At 43.8% G+C, this 23,770-nt stretch overlaps 2 protein-coding genes across 2 annotated transcripts; both read left to right on the top strand.

Annotated features, from left to right (window-relative positions):
* Positions 1–10,978: 10,978 nt before the first annotated feature.
* Positions 10,979–18,701, top strand: zgc:152830 (leucyl aminopeptidase family protein). Its single transcript, XM_023978360.2, has 16 exons — positions 10,979–11,068; positions 12,705–12,746; positions 12,832–12,922; positions 13,025–13,173; positions 13,284–13,392; positions 13,634–13,761; positions 13,925–14,024; positions 14,358–14,433; positions 14,750–14,835; positions 14,945–15,049; positions 15,168–15,243; positions 15,434–15,552; positions 15,874–15,957; positions 16,064–16,121; positions 17,845–18,026; positions 18,124–18,701. The coding sequence occupies exons 1-16, from the start codon at positions 11,058–11,060 to the stop codon at positions 18,256–18,258; spliced, it is 1,551 nt and encodes a 516-aa protein (XP_023834128.1). The 5' UTR covers positions 10,979–11,057; the 3' UTR covers positions 18,259–18,701.
* A 716-nt stretch (positions 18,702–19,417) lies between these two features.
* On the top strand, positions 19,418–22,280 carry LOC111957517 (proliferating cell nuclear antigen). Its single transcript, XM_023978361.2, has 6 exons — positions 19,418–19,784; positions 20,532–20,629; positions 20,845–20,912; positions 21,067–21,261; positions 21,507–21,630; positions 21,729–22,280. Exons 1-6 carry the CDS (start codon positions 19,564–19,566, stop codon positions 21,803–21,805), a joined length of 783 nt encoding a protein of 260 aa, XP_023834129.1. The 5' UTR covers positions 19,418–19,563; the 3' UTR covers positions 21,806–22,280.
* The last annotated feature ends 1,490 nt before the right edge of the window (positions 22,281–23,770 follow it).

Raw genomic sequence — 23,770 nt, 5'->3', positions numbered from 1 at the left:
TGAAAGTTTCTTCAAGTGCAGTTGCAAAAACCATCAAGCTCTATAATGAAACTGGCTCTCATGAGGACCGCCACAGGAAAGGAAGACCCAGAGTTATCTCTGCTGCAGAGGAGAAGTTCATTAGAGTTAACTGCACCTCAGATTGCAGCCCAAATAAATGCTTCACAGAGTTCAAATAACAGACAACTCAACATCAACTGTTCAGAGGAGACTGCATGAATCAGGCCTTCATGGTCAAATTGCAGCAAATAAACCACTACTAAAGGACACCAATAAGAAGAAGAGACTTGATTGGGCAAAGAAACACAACCAATGGACATTAGATCAGTGGAAACCTATTCTTTCGTCTGATGAGTCCAAATTTGAGATTTTTGGTTCCAACCGTCATGTCTTTGTGAGACTCAGAGTAAGTAAACGGATTATCTCCGCATGTGTGGTTCTCACCGTGAAGCATGGAGGAGGTGGTGTCGGGGTGCTTTGCTGGTGACACTGTCAGTGATTTATTTAGAATTCAAGGCACACTTAACCAGCATGGCTATCACAACATTCTGCAGCGACACGCCATCACATCTGGGTTGGGCTTAGTGGGACCATCATTTGTTTTTCAACAGGACAATGACCCAACACACCTCCAGGTTGTGTAAGGGCTATTTGACCAAGAAGAAGATTGATGGAATTCTGCATCAGATGACCTGGCCTCCACAATCACCCAATCTCAACCCAATTGAGATGGTTTGGGATGAGTTGGACCGCAGAGTGAAGAAAAAGCAGCTAACAAGTGCTCAGCATGTGTGGGAACTGCTTCAAGACTGTTCCAGGTGAAGCTGGTTGAGCGAAAGCTTTGCACACTCTTGGCAATCAAGGCAAAGGGTGGCTATTTGAAGAATCTAAAATATATTTACATTTAACACTTTTTTGGTTACTACATGATTCCATTTGTTATTTCTTTTTTTTTCTTACCGTTATTTTACCAGGTAAGTTGACTGAGAACACGTTCTCATTTGCAGCAACGACCTGGGGAATAGTTACAGGGGAGAGGAGGGGGATGAATGAGCCAATTGTAAACTGGGGATTATTAGGTGACCGTGATGGTTGAGGGCCAGATTGGGAATTTAGCCAGGACACCGGGGTTAACACCCCTTCATAGTTTTGATGTCTTCACTATTATTCTACAATGTAGACAATGGTAAAAATAAAGAAAAACCCTTGAATGAGTATGTGTGTTCAAACGTTTGACTGATAATAAATATATATATAATATATTTCTAACATTGCTGTTCTAGACAGTATATTTTATATCTGTCTTGATGTGCTGAATCAGAGCCCAGGAGAGCATGAACAACCAGGGGATGGGGGGGAGGTCTCTGAATAACAAAGAGATAGCAATCAATACTTAACCTGGGAGAAGAGTGGCTGGACAGAACAAAAACATGGGAAGATGAGTTGAGGTCAAATAATTCACCCTTACATACTGTAGAAGACAATATGTGCAAGAAACATTTGAACAGATGGAAATAAGTAAAATCAGTTATCTTGTAAGGCAACAATATAGCATGCAGACTATTTCAAGAGATGGCAGAGATAAGATACCGTTGTCTGAATGTCAGAGGACATCTTATGACACACTACTGCCACCTTGTGTTGGTCTGAACAAATGGCAGCATTTGAAATCGGAGATGTGTGACAGACTGGCTGTGCATTTTACCTCTGTTGTCCTTGAATAATCAATAGCCTTCAGCTCTCTCTTTCGGTCTCACACTTTGCATTTAGATTAAGTGGGGTGTGTTTGATCTCTGGGGTGTGTTTGACACAGTAAACACTTGTGTTTGTGTAAGTGCTACAGGAGAGGCCACTGTCTGTTGGTGAGACTAACCAGGCATAATGTAACTGCCAGACAAAACATTTCCAATACAGAATTTGTATCTACCGTAAAGCATTGAGCTGCAGTGGACCCAGATATGTATTATTTCCAAGGTCATACATATGTCTGATTGAATCATGGAGACCAAAGCCACCATCTCCATGCAGAGCAGATGAGCTTCCCACAACAGCTGACTCCGAGCAATGCCTTTCCAGTTGCCACACTGTCACACTGCCTCATGGTAAGCAGCTGCTATTCCTGCACACACATCTAACCTCATACACTCAGTTATCCGTTCATTAGGTACACCACCCCATTCATGAAAATGGTTCACACCTACAGTGAATCATGTGACTGTGTCTTGCTATATAAAGTAGAATCCATGCCCTGAAGAATTCTGTCTGTTCTGGAGGCAAAGGGGGGTTCAACCCGGTACTGCACTGATCAAAAATATAACGTGACATATAAAGTGTTGGTCCCATGTTTCATGAGTTGAAATAAAAGATCCCAGAAATGTTCCATAAGCACAAAAAGTGTATATCTCAAGTTTTGTGCACAAATTTGTTTTCCTCCCTGTTAGTGAGCATTTCTCCTTTGCCAAGATTATCCATCCACCTGATAGGTGCGGCATGTCAATAAGCTGAATGAACAGCATTATCATTACACAGGGGCACTTTGTGCTGGGGACAATAAAAGGCCACTAAAATGTGCAGTCACACAACACAATGCCACAGATGTCTCAAGTTTTGTGGGGGCATGCTAACTGCAGGAATGTCCACCAGTGCTGTTTCTAGAAAATTAAATGTGCATTTTTATACCATAAGCCACCTCTAACGCCGTTTTAGAGAATTTGGCAGTATGTCCAACAGGCCTCACAACCGCAGACCACGTATTAACACGCCAGCCGAGGGCCTCCACTTCTGGCTTCTTCACCTGCTGTATCATCTGAGACCAGCCACCCGGACAGCTGATGAAACTGGGGGTTTGCGCAACCGAAGAATTTCTGCACAAACTGTCAGAAACCTTCTCAGGTAAGCTCATCTGTGTACTTGTCGTCCTCACCAGGGTCTTGACCTGACTGCAGTTTGGCGTCATAACTGACTTCAGTGGGCAAATGCTCACCTTCAATTGCCACTGACACGCTGGAGAAGTGTGCTCTTCACGAATGAATCTCAGTTTTGACTGTACCGGGCAGATGACAGACAGCATGCCAAGTCAAATCAAATTGTATTTGTCATACACGTGTTTAGCAGATTTTATAAACGGGTGTAGCGAAAAAATGCTTGTGTTTCTAGCTCTAACAGTGCAGTAATATCTAACAATTTCACAACAATACACACATCTAAAGTCAAGGAATGGAATTAAGAATATATAAGTATTTGGGCGAGCAATATCAGAGCGAAATAGACTAAGATACAGTAGAATGGGATAGAATACAATATATACATATGAGATGGGTAATGCAAAATATGTAAACATTAATAAAGTCACTGGTGTTCCATTTATTAAAGTGGCCAGGGATTCCAAGTCTGTAAACTCAGCAAAAAAAGAAACGTCCTCTGTCAACTGCGTTTATTTTCAGCAAACTTAACATGTGTAAATAGTTGTATGAACCCCTCCGATCCAACAGGCCCCAGACGTGCTCAATGGGATTGACATCCGTGCTCTTCGCTGGCCAATGGCAGGACACTAGCATTCCTGTCTTGCAGGAAATCACGCACAGAACAAGCAGTATGGCTGGTGGCATTGTTATGTTGGAGGGTCATGTCAGGATGAGCCTGCAGGAAGGGTACTACATGAGGGAGGAGGATGTCTTCCCTATAACGCACAGCGTTAAGATTTCCTGCAATGACAACAAGCTCAGTCTGATGCTATGACACACCGCCCCAGACCATGATGGACCCTCAGGCCTCGGTGTAACGCTCATTCCTTCAACGATAAACGCGAATCCGACTATCACCCCTGGTGAGACAAAACCTTAACTCGTCAGTGAAGAGCACTTTTTGACAGTCCTGTCTGGTCCAGCGACGGTGAGTTTGTGCCCATAGGTGAAGTTGTTGCCGGTGATGTCTGGTGAGGACCTGCCTACAAGTCCTCAGTCCAGCCTCCCTCAGCCTATTGCGGACAATCTGAGCACTGATGGAGGGATTGTGCGTTCCTGGTGTAATTCGGGCAGTTGTTGTTGCCATCCTGGTCTGCCACTGCGAGCACGATCAGCTGTCCGTCCTGTCTCCCTGTAGCGCTGTCTTAGGCGTCTCACAGTACGGACATTTCAATTTATTGCCCTGGCCACATCTGCAGTCCTCATGCCTCTGCAGCATGCCTAAGGCACGATCCCGCAGATGAGCAGGGACTCTGGGCATCTTTCTTTTGGTGTTTTTCAGTGTCCGTAGAAAGGCCTCTTTAGTGTCCTAAGTTTTCAGAACTGTGACCTTAGTAGGCAATTATCTGCAAGCTGTTAGTGTCTTAACAACAGTTCCACAGGTGCATGTTCATTAATTGTTTATGGTTCATTTAACAAACATGGGAAACCGTGTATAAACCCTTTACAATGAACATCTGTGAAGTTTTTAACGAATTATCTTTGAAGACAGGGTCCTGAAAAAGGGACGTACATTTTTTGCTGAGTTTATATAGAGCAGCAGCCTCTGTGCTAGTGATGGCTATTTAACAGTCTGATGGCCTTGAGATAAAAGCTGTTTTTCAGTCTCTCGGTCCCAGCTTTGACGCACCTGTACTGATCTCGCCTTCTGGATGACAGTGGGGTGAACAGCCAGTGGCTCGGGTGGTTGTTGTCCTTGATCTTTTGGGCCTTCCTTTGACATCGGGTGTTGTAGGTGTCCTGGAGGGTTCATGTGTGGGCAAGCGGTTTGCTGATGTCAACGTTGTGAACAGAGGGGTGGTGGTGAGGTTATGGTTTGGGCAGGCATAAGCTGCGGGCAACAAACATTTTATCGATGGCAATTTTTGAATGCATAGAGATACTGTGACGAGATCCTGAGGACCATTGTCGTGCCATTCATCTGTCGCCATCACCTCATGTTTCAACATGACAATGCACGGTCACAAGGAGCTGTACACAATTCCTGGAAGCAGAAAATGTCCCAATTCTTCCATGGCCTGCATACTCACCAGACATGTCACCCATTGAGTATGTTTGGGATGCTCTGGATCGACTTGTACGACAGCGTGTTCCAGTTCCTGCCAATATCCAGCAACTTCACACAGCCATTGAAGAGGAGTGGGACAACATTCCACAGGCCACAATCAACAGCCTGATCAACTCTATGCGAAGGAGTTGTGTTGTGCTGCATGAGGCAAATGGTGGTCACACTCGATACTGACTGGTTTTCTGTTCCATGCCCCTACCTTTTTTTTAAGGTATCTGTGACCAACAGTTGCCTATCTGTATTCCCAGTCATATGAAATCCATAAATTAGGGCCTAATGAATGTATTTCAATTAACTGATTTCCTTAAATGACTCCAAGATGGCGTAGCAGTGAAGACGTGTTTTTGTTCGTCCTCTCGTGTACTTTGTATTTTTCTTATTTTTTGTATATATTTCAATTTTATTTTCACTCTTTTCCATTTTAATTTCATTATACCTTCCGGTAACCTGCCTCACCCAATGTGATACGGAATCGCTATTATTTTTAATTTTAGAACACATTCTAGAACCACCAGAAGCTAACCAGAAGCTAACAAGCTAATTAGCTACAAGCTCTTTAGGCATTGTTAGCCAATGCTAGCGGCTTTTACCTTCTGCACAGATACCAGCCCTGTTTTTAGCCTGGATAATAACCTGTTTTTAGCCTGGATAATACTCGCCAATCTACCAGTACTGGACTGTCTCTCCACTACAACGCCGGTTTCCTGTTTCCTGCCGTAATCCCTGGACCACTACTTCTGATCTTCACAGCTAGCTAGTGGCTAACGGCCCTGCCACGAAGCTAGCACCAGTTAGCCGCGAGCCAGGCGCATCTCCAGGCTAGCAAACTAAATTCCACAATACCTCTTTCGCCTTCTGGCTTGGATCCTCTGTCGACGCGGCGCACCGCCGCACCACCACGACTGGTCTGCCGACGAATACTCCATCCGCTGTGCCTTCAACRGGCCTCCGTCGGAGCAGACGCTCCCACTAGCCCCGGGCTACTAACMTTAAACGCTGTGTGGCGACTACTCCGCTGCTTCCCTGTTCCATCTACTGCTGCCCCCTGGACACTATGATCACTTGGCTACATAGCTGATGCCTGCTGGACTGTCCATTAATCACGGCACTCCTTTCTGTTTATTTTATTTTTTATTTTTTTATCTGTCGGCCCCAGCCGCGAACTCAGGCTCTGGGTGTAGTTAATCCGACACCTCTCTGCGTAGTCATCGCCATTTTACCTGCTGTTAGCTGATTAGCTGCTGTTGTCTCACCTGTTGTCTTAGCTAGCTCTAACCAAACAATACCTGTTATTACTTTATGCCTCGCTGTATGTCTCTCTCGAATGTCAATATGCCTTGTATACTGTTGTTCAGGTTAGTTATCATTGTTTTAGTTTACAATGGAGCCCCTAGTTCCACTCTTCATACCTCTGACACCTCCTTTGTCCCACCACCCACTCATGCGGTGACCTCACCCATTGAGACCAGCATGTCCAGAGATACAATCTCTCTTATCATCACCCGGTGCCTGGGCTTACCTCCGCTGTACCCGCACCCCACCATACCCCTGTCTGTACATTATGCCCTGAATCTATTCTACCACGCCCAGAAATCTGCTCCTTTTAATCTTTGTCCCCAACGCTCTAGGCGACCAGTTTTGATAGCCTTTAGCCGTACCCTCATCCTACTCCTCCTCTGTTCCTCGGGTGATGTGGAGGTAAACCGAGGCCCTGCATGTCCCCAGGCACCCTCATTTGTTGACTTCTGTGATCGAAAAAGCCTTGGTTTCATGCATGTCAACATCAGAAGCCTCCTCCCTAAGTTTGTTTAACTCACTGCTTTAGCACACTCTGCCAACCCTGATGTCCTTGCCGTGTCTGAATCCTGGCTTAGGAAGGCCACCAAAAATTCTGAGATTTCCATACCCAACTATAACATTTTCCGTCAAGATAGAATTGCCAAAGGGGGAGGAGTTGCAATCTACTGCAGAGATAGCCTGCAAAGTAATGTCATACTTTCCAGGTCCATTCCCAAACAGTTGGAACTTCTAATTTWAAAAATMWATCTCTCCAGAAATAAYTCTCWCACTGTTGCCGRCTGCTACCGACCCCCCTCAGCTCCCAGCTGTGCCCTGGACACCATTTTGTGAATTGATCGCCCCCATCTAGCTTCAGAGTTTGTTCTGCTAGGTGGACCAAAACTGGGATATGCTCAATACCCCGGCAGTCCTACAATCTAAGCTAGATGCCCTCAATCTCACACAAATCATCAAGGAACCCACCAGGTACAACCCTAAATCCGTAAACATGGGCACCCTCATAGACTTATCCTGACCAACTTGCCCTCCAAATACACCTCTTCTGTCTTCAATCAAGATCTCAGCGATCACTGCCTCATTGCCTGTATCCGCTACGGGTCCGCGGTCAAACGACCACCCCTCATCACTGTCAAACGCTCCCTAAAACACTTCTGCGAGCAGGCCTTTCTAATTGACCTGGCCCGGGTATCCTGGAAGGATATTGACCTCATCCCGTCAGTTGAGGATGCCTGGTCATTCTTTAAAAGTAACTTCCTCACCATCTTAGATAAGCATGCCCCGTTCAAAAAACGCAGAACTAAGAACAGATATAGCCCTTGGTTCACTCCAGACCTGACTGCCCTCGACCAGCACAAAAACATCCTGTGGCGGACTGCAATATCATTGAATAGTCCCCGCGATATGCAACTGTTCAGGGAAGTCAGGAACCAATACACGCAGTCAGTCAGGAAAGCAAAGGCTAGCTTTTTCAAGCAGAAATTTGCATCCTGTAGCTCTAACTCCAAAAAGTTCTGGACACTGTAAAGTCCATGGAGAACAAGAGCACTTCCTCCCAGCTGCCCACTGCACTGAGGCTAGGTAACACGGTCACCACCGATAAATCCATGATAATCGAAAACTTCAACAAGCATTTCTCACCGGCTGGCCATGCCTTCCACCTGGCTACTCCAACCTCGGCCAACAGCTCCGCCCCCCCCCCCCAGCTACTCGCCAAGCGTCCCCTTTACCCAAATCCAGATAGCAGATGTCCTGAAAGAGCTGCAAAACCTGGACCCATACAAATCAGCTGGGCTTGACAATCTAGACCCTCTATTTCTGAAACTATCCGCCGCCATTGTCGCAACCCCTATTACCAGCCTGTTCAACCTGTCTTTCATATCGTCTGAGATCCCCAAGGATTGGAAAGCTGCCGCGGTCATCCCCCTCTTCAAAGGGGGAGACACCCTGGATCCAAACTGTTTACAGACCTATATCCATCCTGCCCTGCCTATCTAAGGTCTTCGAAAGCCAAGTTAATAAACAGATCACTGTCCATCTCGAATCCCATCGTACCTTCTCCGCTGTGCAATCCGGTTTCCGAGCCGGTCACGGGTGCACCTCAGCCACGCTCAAGGTACTAAACGATATCATAACCGCCATCGATAAAAGACAGTACTGTGCAGCCGTCTTCATCGACCTGGCCAAGGCTTTCGACTCTGACAATCACCATATTCTTATCGGCAGACTCAGTAGCCTCGGTTTTTCTYATGACTGCCTTGCCTGGTTCACCAACTACTTTGCAGACAGAGTTCAGTGTGTCAAATCGGAGGGCATGTTGTCCGGTCCTCTGGCAGTCTCTATGGGGGTACCACAGGGTTCAATTCTCGGGCCGACTCTTTTCTCTGTATATATCAATGATGTTGCTCTTGCTGCGGGCGATTCCCTGATCCACCTCTACGCAGCCAAACTCACCCTAGTAAAACTGACTATCCTACCGATCCTCGACTTCAGTGATGTCATCTACAAAATAGCTTCCAATACTCTACTCAGCAAACTAGATGCAGTTTATCATAGTYCCATCCGTTTTGTTACTAAAACACCTTATACCACCCACCACTGCGACCTGTATGCTCTAGTCGGCTGGCCCTCGCTACATATTCGTCGCCAGACCCACTGGCTCCAGGTCATCTATAAGTCCATGCTAGGTAAAGCTCCGCCTTATCTCAGTTCACTGGTCACGATATCAACACCCACCCGTAGCACGCGCTCCAGCAGGTATATCTCACTGATCATCCCAAAAGCCAACACCTCATTTGGCCGCCTGTCCTTCCAGTTCTCTGCTGCCTGTGACTGGAACGAATTGCAAGTTGGAGACTTGCTGAAGTTGGAGACTTTTATTTCCCTCACCAACTTTAAACATCTGCTATCTGAGCAGCTAACCGATCGCTGCAGCTGTACATAGTCCATCTGTAAACAACCCACCCAATTTACCTACCTCATCCCCTTACTCTTTTTATTTATTTATTTTTCTGCTCTTTTGCACACCAGTATCTCTACTTGCTCATGATCATCTGATGATTTATCACTCCAGTGTTAATCTGCTAAATTGTAATTATTCGCTCCTATGGCCTATTTATTGCCTACCTCATGCCTTTTGCACACAATGTATATAGACTCGTTTTGTTTTCCTACTGTGTTATTGACTTGTTTATTGTTTACTCCATGTGTAACTCTGTGTTGTTGTCTGTTCACACTGCTATGCTTTATCTTGGCCAGGTCGCAGTTGTAAATGAGAACTTGTTCTCAACTAGCCTACCTGGTTAAATAAAGGTGAAATAAATAAAAAACTCAGTAAAATCTTTGAAGTTGTTGCATTTTGAGTTGTATTTTGTTCAGTGTAGCTGGGTGTACCTAAAACTGACCACTGAGTATATCTATTGTCAAAGAAATATGACAGTGATATGAGTCATAATGACCCCCATGAATATTTATCATAATTATTAATGGTAGTCCTGCTTAATCTAATTGTCTAGGTAAAAATATATTCTTCATGACACTGTTTGCGTCACAAATGGCATCCTATTCCCTATATAGTGCACTACTTTTGGTCTGTGGTCATGTAGGTAATAGGGTGCCATTTGGGATGGAAACATTGTTATAGGACACTTCTGTAAAGACAGATGTTTTGAATAAGAATGATCACAGAACACACAAAGAGCTTGAATGTATAAGTAATCTAGTCGAATCTACAGAAATTCCACAAAATATATGCAACATGAGTTAGATTGACAGAATTTACACACAAAACATTGCTTGGATTTGTGACCTGATTTACAGTACAGTAGAATAATGCAACTTCAGTCCAAAAGAGAGCTGAATCTATCAATCATAATGATTGGTTGATTTAAAAAAAAAGAGCTGACCAAGGGGTCATAGGTTAGACAACATTGTTGTATTACCCCCAGCTGGTCTATCTGACACTCAACCACGTCACCTCTCTGAAACACAAACATACACACACATACAGGAACACTTCATTATGGTGCAGGAGCTTCACAATACTTTTGAGTTCATATTCTATTAGAGGAACAGGAGCTCAAACAGTAGAACATTTTAGGTGCCAGTAGTCAACTCCGGTGAGTTCCTGCTGAAGTCAAACACTGAGGACCACAACAGACAACACTTGTAACGCTTGTGCGCAATCCCAAATCCTTGTCCCTATCCTGTGGAACTGGTGTATACATTACGCAGCCAGCAACATAAACTCTACGTTGCACAACCAAAATCTGCTAATACAATCTAGTCAATGAAAAGTAGCTGATTTTACCGATATATCAATCAGGTCAAACGTCTTGTAAATCGTCTCATTATTGCACTTTGGACCGAAGATCAGTAACTCGCCTTGCTAGTTTGTCTACAGAACAGATATGCACAGAAGTGCACTTCCTGGTCAGTGTTTGTAGTTTAGTTTACTGGATACTGTCACTCAGTGCTCACAGTATGTGAGATCAAAGCTCAATGCTCTCTAGCATGTGCATCATAAGTAACACTTACAATTGATTATCTGAACAGTTTCTATGGATAATCTGCATACATTTCCGCGACGGAGACGATAAGTAATTTCTATGTATAAACTACAATTCCCATAATTAAGTTTAAAGGCCGTTGATAAATCAGGTGATCAACCGAGGGAGGTTTCGTTCTGTCAGCTTGCTGTCTCTTTCCCTCTAGACGTCGGAAGGACAGCAATGTGTGCCCGGTAAGCCTACCGATTCATATATTTAGCTGTTTTCCGTGCAAAGATTCGGTCAGAAAATGTACTTTGTGAAATACATGTGTGCAGGATCAATTGTTATCGGGTATGAATGAGCGAACTAACTTCTTGAGCCGTGGCTTTGTTCAACAGGATTGCATGCATATTTAAATCCCCTTGATCAGTTCGCAAGGACAGTCTATTGTTTTTACAGACAGACTGATTAGCAAGATAGTTGCAATTTTGCTTTCAAGTAGCTGCGAACTAGCTTTTTATTACAGCCCAGTTTGTCTTGGCCTATGGCAAAAATCTGCCATTTTCACTTTCTGTTCCTAGATCGTGTTSCTTGTTTTTGGAGATGTAATAGTCTCCCCACATGACATGTCATTACGTGTTATTCTTGTGCCAAAGGCATGAATCTACACACATTACAGAAAAGGGAAGGTGAGAGAAAGGGAACACTGGCCTTTAGAACACTCCCTCCATTTCAATCTGAAAGCATAGTACGTACATATCTAGTCATAGAACGAACCGAGTCAGACTCATATGGTCTGCAACTCAACATAAAGTGGATCTCAATGGTCTAAAGGTCTCTCTGTTCCTTCTGCGTTGTGGATAAATTGGGCAGGTAAAAGCAAAAGGGCTGCTTTAGAGTTTTGCGATGTCCCCTTGACTATCTATGCCTTTAGAGATAACCAGGGAGTCTTAACAGTCCAAGTGTATACGAGTCTTGCAGATTATCTAGAGGCCAAAGGTTTCTCTGAAAGACAGACTTTGACACAGTCTCAGTGATATCACTAACCCTGCAGCAGAGAATACCAGACAGGAAAGCAAAGCAATTCATTATCTCACCTTTCTCTGCAGTTTAAACAGCTCACTGTATTATTCTGAGTTGGTAACCAGAGAGCTAGTGTGTACTATAATGATTTCCAGCTCCTTGTCATTCATTATCATGCTTGACAATGACAGCAATAGGGTTGACAAGGTCACATACAAATCTGGGACCAGGTTTGTGAGTTGGACCTTCAAGACCAGTAATATTGAGCTGTAATTAATGTGTTTCTCTCTATAGTCAGAAGTGTAAAGTACTAAGGTAAAAATACTTTAAAGTACTACTTAAGTAGTTTTTGGGGGGCATCTTTACTTAATATTTTTGACCACTTTTACTCCACTACATTCCTAATGAAAATAATGTAATTTTACTCCATACATTTTCCCTGACACCCAAAAGTACTAGCTACATTTCAAATGCTTAGCAGGACAGTTCAGACTTAATCAAGAGAACATCCCAGGTCATCACTACCGTCTCTGGTCTGGTGGACTCACTAAACACATGCTTTGTTTGTAAATGTCTGAGTGTTGGATTGTCCCCTGGCTATCCCTAAAATAATAAAACAAGAACATTGTGCCCTCTGGTTTGCTTAATATAAGGAATGTGAAATAATTTACTTTTGGTACTTAAGTATATTTTAGCAATTACATTTTTACATTTGATACTTAAGTATATTTAAAACTAAATACTTTTACTCAAGTAGTATTGTACTGGGTGACTTTCACGTTTACTTGAGTCATTTTTCTATTAAGGTATCTTTACTTTTACTCAAGTATGACAATTGGGTACTTTTTCCATCACTGTCTATAGTGTCCAGCCCATCGAGTGGACCACTGACTGTAAGAGCCAGAAGTGAGTATTGAGGAAGTGTGTGTGTGTGTGTGTGTGTGTGTGTGTGTGTGTGTGAGAGAGAGAACTAACTGTGTGTTCTCTCCAGTTATGATGGAATAGTCTTGGTGACGCAGAGTTATGACACGCTGCCCAAGGAGCTGGAATGTCTGAAAGCACCTCTGCTGGACTACAGCTCTGTGAGTCACACAACAACAACATATAGATAGATGAATATAGCCCTACTTTTTTTTTCTCCCTTCTCATTTTTCCTCCTTCTCCTTTCTCCCTTTCTCTTCTAGGTGGACTGTGGTCTGGGAGATGAGGTGGTGGTGTTGAAGGTTCCTGGGTTGCCTGGTAACCGCTTGGTGTTTGCGTCCACCGGGCCCGTTAACCGGGACTACGATGATGTCAGACGCTTCAGTGACGCAGCTGTTAATGGCATCAAGAGGTCAGTCAACACCACACACACAAATGGTATCAAGAGGTTACTCTGTCTGTGTGTGTGTGTGTGTGTAGCTCTCCCATTCATTACCATATACTGTATGGGTATTTCTTCAGGGCCATGAAAGCAGGCATGCAGCGCCCCCTTCTGGTCTGTCCTCGCCATAGCAGCTATGACAGGAGCACCCTGGTGGCTGCCCTAGGTGCCCTGCACGCCCTCTACATGGTGAGAACAATCCTATGAAATAAAGAATAGATACCAGTACACTGATTAATGCTCCCATAGTTTTTTATTATTGTGCAACGTTTTGACCCGAAGGACTTCGTCAGGCACTTCTGTGCCCATAAACCCCTAGACCCTTATTCAAATAAACTTTGCACACATATGGCYCTCTAGAAAATAAATTCTCTTGCACCAAATATGTGCTCACATTTATTCTCTCTTTTTCCCTCTCCCTCTCTCTCAGCCTCTGGAAGTGAGGGAGGCGTCTGTGAAGCCTAGCCAGTATAAGGTGTGTGTTCTGGGGCTGTGGGTGGACCAGGAGGCCCAGGGGAAGGAGTTGGTGGATCTGGCCTCTGCTCTGGAGAGTGGACGGTGGGTCACACACACACATTTTCATCTGTAACTTAGGGATCCCTCTTATGGGTAGAGGTTTTTAAATGTATTAGATCTGAAAAATCTATTTTTTTGTTAGTTTAAAAAAGCAATCTTTCTCTCTTCCGCCGACTACCCCATCTCTCTCTCCCTCTTTCTCCAGGCTGGCTTGCCGCGACATAGGAGGGTCCGATCCTGAGAGGATGGCTGCTCCTCGTGTAGCTGAGTACATCCAGGCCCTCTTTAAGGACAGCCCAGTGCAGGTGAGAGAGGATCTTCTCATACATCCCAAAAGGAAAAGGTGATTTCTGTCTCCCAAAAAGACAGCAACAACAAAGTGATTTTGTGATTCAGGTGCTTTTTTTATTAGTTAAAAAAGCTGATCTGTTTCGACCTCAATCGGTCTTTGTCAAAGCTTTGTTGCAGTCTTTTTGGGAGATGCAATCACCTTTAATTTTTGGGAATATGACTTTACCCAGATGAGCTCTCCATTCTGTACCAGCCTTTAGTAGTGCCAGCATATCTAAACTCTACTTGTCTCATGTATCTCACTTATATGTTAATGTGATGAAGCTGAACCACCCTGTCTTTCTCAGGTAGATGTGGTGAGTGATCTGAAGGTGCTGGAGAAGGAGTACCCTTGCCTCGCTGCTGTCAACCGCTGTGCCAATGGTAAGTGTGTGTGTCAGACCTGGGTTCAAATACTATTTCAAATATCTCAATTACTTTTACATACATTCACAGTAAGTATTCAGATCTCTTATTTGAAATAAGTATTTGAAAATGCTCTCATTTGATGTACTATCTGMTTTTTTTTACAAATAACCATTCAAATCCTCAAATTAAAGTACTTATTTTGGGCTGTTTATTTGAAAATACTCAAATACACAGAGAAAAGTATTTTAAATACCAGATACACAAATTCACATGTATTTGAACCCAGGTCTGGTGTGTCTGTGTGTTTCATCCGTGTGTTTGTCTCTTATAGCTGTGCCTCGTCACCAGGCCAGAGTGATCAAGCTGCAGTACTGTGGAGAAGGACCAGTCCAACACACACTGATGCTGGTCGGCAAGGTGAGAGGGAGAGAGGGAAAGATGATGATGGCGATAAAGGGGGTGGGGTGTTCTCATCATGTCATGAACATGTTTTTGGATGTAACATGTTTGTATGTGTTTCTCTCAGGGCATCACCTATGACACCGGTGGAGCTGACATCAAGGCTGGTGGCTTCATGGCTGGCATGCACAGAGACAAATGTGGTGCTGCTGCCGTGGCTGGGTTCTTCCAGGTTCAACAACTAGCACTTTGACACTATTTAGTTATCACAAGAGGATGGTAGTTAGAGATGTTTCATAGTCCCTCAAATAGTCTGCTACTCCTGCTAACATGTAGCCCTGTCCTGTCAGGTCCTGGCCAAACTCAAGCCCAAGCATCTGAAGGTGGTCGGGGCCATGGCGATGGTGAGGAACAGCGTGGGCTCAGGTCAGTGTGATGACATAGGGGTTTCACAAATAGAATCTTATATAAATCTATTTCTATGATTCTATTTCTATAGTTTCACCTAATGAGTGTACAGTTGGCGTCTTCCCTTTCTCCTATCTCTCTCTGTGTGTTGTCTCTCTCTGACTGAATGAGGGTTTAAGGGTTGTGTGTTGTGGTTCTCTTCTGTCAGACTGCTACGTAGCTGATGAGTTGGTGGTGTCCCGTGCGGGTCGCAGGGTTCGTGTGGGGAACACGGATGCTGAGGGACGCATGGTGATGGTCGACCTGCTCTGTGAAATGAAGGAGAAGGTGAGAATACACAACTCTATTCCCCCTTCTCTCCCTCTGTTTCTCCTGTCCAACCCATTCTGTCACCTTAATCTCACTTCCTCCTCCTGTCAAAAACTGACTATCAGTCAGTGACTTTATACGCCTTCCAGGTCAAGGGGCACGACTTTAATGTGTGCGTGTATCTGTTTTCAAGTCCCAAAACAGGTGTCACCGGATATGTTTGCATGCAACATTCTAGGGGATAGCTGTTGATGACAACGTAAAATTAAGTTTGAAGGTTAATCTCTTGGCAGGGTGTTTCGTCAAGTGTAAAAATACCATCATCTCCTCTCTTTCCAGGCTGTATGTGAGGTGTCTCCTCAGCTGTTTACCATCGCCACTCTGACAGGACACGCCATCAGAGCCATGGGACCAAACTACTCTGTGAGTACTGGACCATATACACACAGTACTCTACCATACACACACAGTACAATACAACACACTGGCCATGGTGACAATTTTTTTATTAAACTTTGTCCCCTTTTAGATCATCATGGACAACGGAGCTGCCCAACGCTCTGGCAATGCCCGGCAGTGGCAGAAAGGTGAGACGCTCCGCACATGCATACATATACAGTCGTGGCCAAAAGTTTTGAGAATGACACAAATATTAGTTTCCGCAAAGTTTGCTGCGTCAGTGTCTTTAGATATTTTTGTCAGATGTTACTATGGAATACTGAAGTATAATTACAAGCATTTCATAAGTGTCAAAGGCTTTTATTGACAGTTACATGAAGTTGATGCAAAGAATCAATATTTGCAGTGTTGACCCTTCTTTTTCAAGACCTCTGCAATCCGCCCTGGCATGCTGTCAATTAACTTCTGGGCCACATCCTGACTGGTGGCAGCCCATTCTTGCATAATCAATGCTTGGAGTTTGTCAGAATTTGTGGGGTTTTGTTTGTCTATCCTCTTGAGGATTGACCACAAGTTCTCAATGGGATTAAGGTCTGGGGAGTTTCCTGGCCATGGACCCAAAATATCGATGTTTTGTTCCCCAAGCCACTTAGTTATCACTTTTGCCTTATGGCAAAGTGCTCCATCATGCAGGAAAAGGCATTGTTCGTCACCAAACTGTTCCTGGATGGTTGGGAGAAGTTGCTCTCGGAGGATGTGTTGGTACCATTCTTTATTCATGGCTGTGTTCTTAGGCAAAATTGTGAGTGAGCCCACTCCCTTGGCTGAGAAGCAACCCCACACATGAATAGTCTCAGGATTCTTTACTGTTGGCATGACACAGGACTGATGGTAGCGCTCACCTTGTCCTCTCCGGACAAGCTTTTTTCCGGATGTCCCAGACAATCGGAAAGGGGATTCATCAGAGAAAATGACTTTACCCCAGTCCTCAGCAGTCCAATCTCTGTACCTTTTGCAGAATATCAGTCTGTCCCTGATGTTTTTCCTGGAGAGAAGTGGCTTCTTTGCTGCCCTTCTTGACACCAAGCCATCCTCCAAAAGTCTTCGCCTCACTGTGCGTGCAGATGCACTCACACCTGCCTGATGCCATTCCTGAGCAAGCTCTGTACTGGTGGTGCCCCGATCCCGTAGCCGAATCAACTTCAGGAGATGGTCCTGGCGCTTGCTGGACTTTCTTGGGCGCCCTGAAGCCTTCACAGCAATTGAACCGCTTTCCTTGAAGTTCTTGATGATCCGATAAATGGTTGATTTTAGGTGCAATCTTACTGGCAGCAATATCCTTGCCTGTGAAGCCCTTTTTGTGCAAAGCAATGATGACGGCACGTGTTTCCTTGCAGGTAACCATGATTGATTGAGGAAGAACAATGATTCCAAGCACCAACCTCCTTTTGAAGCTTCCAGTCTGTTATTCGAACTCAATCAGCATGACAGAGTGATCTCAGCCTTGTCCTCGTCAACAATCACACCTGTGTTAACAAGAGAATCACTAACATGATGTCAGCTGGTCCTTTTGTCGCAGGGCTGAAATGCAGTGGAAATGTTTTTGGGGGATTCAGTTCATTTGCATGGCAAAGAGGGACTTCGCAATTCATCTGATCACTCTTAATAACATTCTGGAGTATATGCAAATTGCCATCATACAATCTGAGGCAGCAGACTTTCTCAACTTTTGGCCACGACTGTACATACAGGTAACTGACAAAGTTATGGAAAACTTGAAGTAAATGAGGTGTACATTACATACATACAGGATACTATTCATTCAAACCAGGGTTTACAGGTCTGAATGTGGGTTTTCTGGGTTGTACATGGTTTAACCTGTTAGTCCTATTTATTTCTCCCTCTGTGTAGCGGGGGAGGTGCTGGGTGATCTGTTTGAGGTGTCCAGTATCAGGCGTGAGGACTATGACTTCCATAAGGGGAAGTCTGAGTACGAGGAGATTCTGCAGAGCAACAACCTGCCATCCTCTGCTACTCCCCGCGGACATCAGACCCCCGCTGCCTTCCTCATCATGGCCTCTGGGCTGGACAAGGTACACACACATCCCACACCACACAGACACACAATGCTCCAGCTCTTTTCACAGCCCTGGATCGAACATAATCTCTGTGTTTGTTTCCCTCCATCAGTATGGTGTGGACTCTGGCAGTCCTCTGCCATACTCCCACATCGACATCGCTGGCTCCAGCGGCCCCTTCCCCGGTGTACCCACCGGAGCTCCAGTCCTTGCCATGGCTACCAACTACATCCTGCCCAGCGCCTAGCAACCCAACTACACCCTGCCCAGTGCTTAGCAACCTTGTCATACAAAAATGTGTAGAATGTACCCTACTCTCTGTCCTGAGTTATATCACATATAACCGTCCTAATATGCTAGTGCCAGTATAATTTGATATATTACACAAAGAATAAGAACACATATCCATCAATGGTGTGATATCGGCAGTTAATTTCAAACATTCCAAGACCTCAGATTGTTCTATAGATTCTGTTTCTAAGATCATGCTACTATATATCCATCCAACCTTAAGTATCCCAAATGTTTTACCCCCATGTCTAACATGAGTCACTGTATTGAATACTCTCAGGGGAGAAATGACAAACGCTCTGTGTTCATCCATTTTATGTGTGACACGTGAGGTGAGTGGCAAGTCAAATGGTTGTGTGCTAAATGCTGTGTGCTTCAATAAAATAATCGATTTTCAATGTTTACTTATTTCAATAACCAATGTTAACTGTAGAGCCAGGAATTGTGGAATGGCAGGTATAGGTTAGAAGTAGGCCAGCACTTATATATATATATATATAATGGTTGTCTATTTGGGTTAATCCATTTTTATCCAATTGTATGCTGAATATGGAAGCTGTAGTTTCTCTGAATTCAAATATATTACATTTGTCATGGTGCATGGACTGTTTGTCATGTAATAAATTCCAATGTTTTGTTGCAAAGATTTTAAAAAATGCAAGCTGGGAAAGCTCAGACCACCCTAATGCAGCAGCGCATAGACAGTTGCATATCACTAAAACAAATGGGTTAGCGTAATAAACATGAGTGCGAAATAAAGTAAAACCAGAGAACATTTATGCATAGCTAAAGTCGAAATATCGGAGTCCTTTTACTGCTTTGAAAATTAAGCTGGAGAACATTTAGCGCCATCGAACTTCCTTATTTTGATCACTTTGTGAAGGCGGTCACAAATAGGTTGTAACATATACCATTTTGGATCAACGTATGCGTATGACAAATATGAACAAATGCCTAAAACTATATCAAAGAGAGATGAATGTGCCTCAATATCTTCAGTGGGAGGAGCCGAAGGCGCCCATGATTAAACGGAAATGACGAATGACGCCAACGCTTAAAACGACACGTTAGCGCGCGTTCGTGATCCACAGACCGTTTCCCCTCCAACTAGAGAAGAGATAAGTCTTGTCGCATTTTGAGAAGCGAGAAAGGGAGCTCATTTTTTATCCAAGCCTGCATTTTTAGACTGCAGGACCAAAGTTGTGGGAAACGGTCTCAGGAAATATTTTTTTATTTCTACTACATACAAACAGACTCGACAATGTTTGAGGCTCGCTTGGTACAGGGATCCATCCTGAAGAAGGTTTTGGAGGCGCTGAAGGACCTGATCACGGAGGCCTGTTGGGACGTGAGCTCGTCGGGTATCTCTCTTCAGAGTATGGACTCGTCCCACGTCTCTCTAGTTCAGCTCACTCTCCGCAGTGACGGGTTCGACTCCTACCGTTGCGACCGCAACCTCGCAATGGGAGTCAATCTTAGCAGGTGAGTGGAACTGATTTTGAATGACAGCATGATTGTCAAGGTTAGTTACTTTGCCTAGAGAACAATAACGTCCTTAGTTTAGCAGGGATGTAACTAGTTTAAGATTTTTTATTGTCGCTAGTAAGCTAAGTTAACCATGTTCTTTTGTTGGCGTAGCTTTAGTATTCTACTTTTTACTATGGTGAGGACATTTTAGACGTTCAAGTCTCTTACAACGCCTCGTGTTATTTTCAAAAGTTAAAATCGTCTACAAACAACTTGTTATCCTGGAAAAAATGATATATCGACCGGTTGCAGTGTAACATGCATGTAATATAGCCGCCTTTTGAAAGTGACGTCACTTGAGCGCCAAATCGCTGGTTGAAGGTTGGCGGGAATTCCGGGAACCGCCAAGTTCAGTTGACGTCAGTCACTATTGTTTGAAGTTGGCTGTTTGCTAAATGGAGCATACGATCACGTTTACCACCTATATGAAATCACTTTGTACATTCTCTCATAAATGCTTAAGTATAATTTAACCTCTAACGTGTAGCAGAGCTTCTAGACAATGGTGCTCCTTGCAGTGTCATGACGGCCTAGCCAAAGTTGCATTTGATTGACATGCACAGCCTATGGAAAGAGCAAGTTTAAATATGCTAATAAAATATTGGCGTAAAAACAAAGCATATCAACTCAATTTTCATATTTTACAGTGCTTCAGCAAGTTATTTAGAGTGAAATTATGACTGGTCTACCACTCTCTCCTAGTATGTCAAAGATCCTGAAGTGTGCTGGGAATGAGGACATCATCACTCTCAGAGCAGAGGACAACGCAGACACACTCGCCCTAGTCTTTGAGACACTCAGTGAGTACCTTACTCCATCAAGCAATATCTCTACTTTTACAGTAGGGATATTTAATTTTGCAGCTGGAATGATAGATGGATAGATCTATCGAGAGTCGTACCTGTAGTAGGACGACTTGAATTCTCAGGACCCATGATAAACCACTGCTATCATCTATGCTTGGAATGTATTTAATGTTTAATTAGATGTCAGTGTTAACCTGTTCTTCTCTTAGACCAGGAGAAGGTGTCGGACTATGAGATGAAGCTGATGGATCTCGATGTAGAACAGTTGGGAATCCCAGTAAGTGTTCTCCCAACATTCCATTAAGTAAAAGTTCTAAACTTCTCTTTAGAATGTGCTATTTGAACCATACTTGTGGCAGTAGCGTTTGTCACTTGTCACCAGACCATGCCATGTTGGCTGCCACGTTCTCACCCCTCTCTTAACTCTCTAGGAGCAGGAGTACAGTTGTGTGGTCAAGATGCCATCGGGGGAGTTTGCCCGTATCTGCCGTGACCTGTCTCAGATTGGTGACGCTGTCATGATCTCTTGCGCCAAGGATGGCGTTAAGTTCTCGGCCACGGGAGAACTGGGCACTGGCAACGTCAAACTGTCCCAAACCAGCAACGTGGACAAGGAGGAGGAAGCGGTACGTATGGGGAGGAGACCTGGGTCTGTGTCCCAAATTATTCCCTATATAGTGCCCTATATAATTTCATCCCTGGGGGGAAGTGTGAGAAACTGCATATCAGATGGACAATGAACATGTCAACCAGAATGACCATCGGCTCGGTAAAGATTGTTCTCTTGCACAACAGATTTGCAGTTTTGTCTGGGCTCACTGGAGGCTTCGATGTTGAATTAAATATATTCTCTCCCCTTCCTTCCTCTTAGGTGAGTATTGAGATGAACGAGCCAGTCCAGCTGATCTTTGCTCTCAACTACCTCAACTTCTTCACCAAGGCCACACCCCTCTCCAAGACAGTCATCCTTAGCATGTCTGCAGACATCCCCCTGGGTAGGTAACCTGCTCCTGCCCTCTAACCCTAACCTCTACCCCTCCTATTAGGTACTGTATATCGTTTTCTGATGTCTGACTGATCTTTTCTTTGACAGTGGTGGAGTACAAGATAGCTGACATGGGCCATGTCAAGTACTACCTGGCGCCCAAGATTGACGAGGAGGCTTCCTAAACCTCCCTGGTCCAAACTTCCAATGGAGTGGGGGGGTGTTCATGTTCATTCCTGTGGGTGGGGAGGAGGATCTTGTTGGCGGGTGGGAAGGGGATGGCTGACTGACTTTGTCTGCATCATGGCATCACTATTGCGTTTTAGTTTTATCTGGATACATTTGTTGATATCAGCAGTTTGACTGATCCAGTCTGAATTAGATGTTTTTATACTGGATAGACAATGGTGGTAGGGAATTACTACTGTCCTTTTCTGGGACTAGGGTTCTTATTCTAGCTCAAGTACTTTTCAGTTACTAATCTTACCTGGCCAGCTGTCTGAGGAAGATCAACAACTCCATCCCTACCCTTGTTCCCTCTTCTGTTTGGAAAACAAATGCTCATTCCAATTTGTAGATATGTCTGTATATATGTTCTGTGGTCATGTTCACCACTCTCACTTTTTATTCTTGAACCCCAATAAATACATTTGATTCTGATTTTACAATATGTATTTTCTATCTACTACCACAAGGTGGTGCCCATGACTATAAAATAATCTGAACTTTCTCAGTGCTGTTTCATTTGCAGTTTTCCTGGGCATTGATGGACTAGTTTTTGACACATTACTTGCAATGGAGAATCTTGTTTGAACACATTTTTTTCCCCAGTATTGGGGTTGATCTGTTTCCCTGAAAAATAATATATGCCTCAACATACCCTTGTTTAAGGGAAACTTTATCCAGATTAATTTACCAATGTATTTAGACTAATGGTGCATGTTTTAATAAGGATCTGCCCATTAAAAAAAATAAATGTTTTGCTTAAAATGACACCCAAATCTAACTGCCTATAGCACAGGCATTGAAGCAAGGATGTGCATATTCTTGATACCATTTGAAAGGAAACGCTTAAGTTTGGAAATGTGAAATTAATGTAGGAGAATATAACGTGTTAGATCTGATAAAAGAAAAGTACTTTATTTTATTGTCTTTGAAATGTAAGAGGCCATAACATTAGGTACAATTTAGATTTTGGCCACTAGATGGCAACAGCCAAGTTTTAAACTGATCCAATGAACCATTGTATTTCTGTTCAAAATGTGCCTAATTTGTTAATTTTTATGTTCAAAATTGTGCACTCAAACAATAGCATGGTGTTCTTTCACTAATAGCTACTGTAAATTGGACAGTGCAGTTAGATTAATAAGAATTTAAGCTTTCTGCCAATATCAGATATGTCCTGGGAAATGTTCTTGTTACTTACAACCTCATGCTAATTGCATTAGGTTAGCTCACCGTCCCCTGGGGGACCCACTGATCTTGCTAGTTCCCACTAACCATATAGGGTCAGGTATTTCTTCAATCTCCTAATCCCCCTACCGATTGGGGTAATGTGAGTTGATCACAGATATGTGGTTTCTGGGCCCAGATCTGTTTGTGCCTTTGACAACTCATTGTCAAACCAAACTGTTTGGCATTATGGCACAACCACTGGCACTCATGCTATAAGTGAATAGGCTATGTCCTCTAGCAAATCTCTACGGGGCTAGCCAACACAGCTCTTGTCAGTCTGGGTTTTCTGAAACCCTAATCCCATTGGTACATCTGGCTTCAGATGTATACTCAATTTTAGCACTTCACTGGGTTCAAACAGCCCAAAATCAACAAGGGGGAGGGCTGGATTATAATCTCACTGTAGATTGCATTTCTACATTATCCCTTTCCCAGCTACCACAGGCTCTCAAAACTAATCTGCTGAGCTGCATTGAGTTAGTATCCACAGCAACCAGGGGAGAAATGTGTTTTTGTCCCTCAAAACCTTCATTTCAAGTTAAATCTTCACTGGGGTTCTGTGACCAATTTCCACTGAAGGTAAAAAATAACTACTGCCTCACGTTGCTCCAGGCAATGCTTCCATCCTTCCCCCTTCTCTGGGAGTAAACCTAGATAGATTTACCTAGGTGGACTTCTCCTGATTACTTTAATTC

This window comes from Salvelinus sp. IW2-2015, linkage group LG33 (assembly GCF_002910315.2).
Source record: "Salvelinus sp. IW2-2015 linkage group LG33, ASM291031v2, whole genome shotgun sequence".
NCBI classification, from domain to species: Eukaryota; Metazoa; Chordata; class Actinopteri; order Salmoniformes; family Salmonidae; genus Salvelinus; species Salvelinus sp. IW2-2015.
Note: the sequence above shows the minus strand (reverse complement) of the source record. Positions and strands in the feature narration are given on the sequence as shown.

What these genes read in the sequence shown, in the direction of transcription:
- zgc:152830 (XM_023978360.2), top strand. An exon ending in CACTGATGCTGGTCGGCAAG is followed by an intron (nt 14,836 to 14,944) that starts GTGAGAGGGAGA and finishes TGTTTCTCTCAG; the next exon opens with GGCATCACCTATGACACCGG. An exon ending in GAGGAACAGCGTGGGCTCAG is followed by an intron (nt 15,244 to 15,433) that starts GTCAGTGTGATG and finishes CTCTTCTGTCAG; the next exon opens with ACTGCTACGTAGCTGATGAG.
- LOC111957517 (XM_023978361.2), top strand. Translation starts at nt 19,564, where the DNA reads ATGTTTGAGGCTCGCTTGGTACAGGGATCCATCCTGAAGAAGGTTTTG. An exon ending in ATGGGAGTCAATCTTAGCAG is followed by an intron (nt 19,785 to 20,531) that starts GTGAGTGGAACT and finishes ACTCTCTCCTAG; the next exon opens with TATGTCAAAGATCCTGAAGT. An exon ending in GTCTGCAGACATCCCCCTGG is followed by an intron (nt 21,631 to 21,728) that starts GTAGGTAACCTG and finishes TTTCTTTGACAG; the next exon opens with TGGTGGAGTACAAGATAGCT.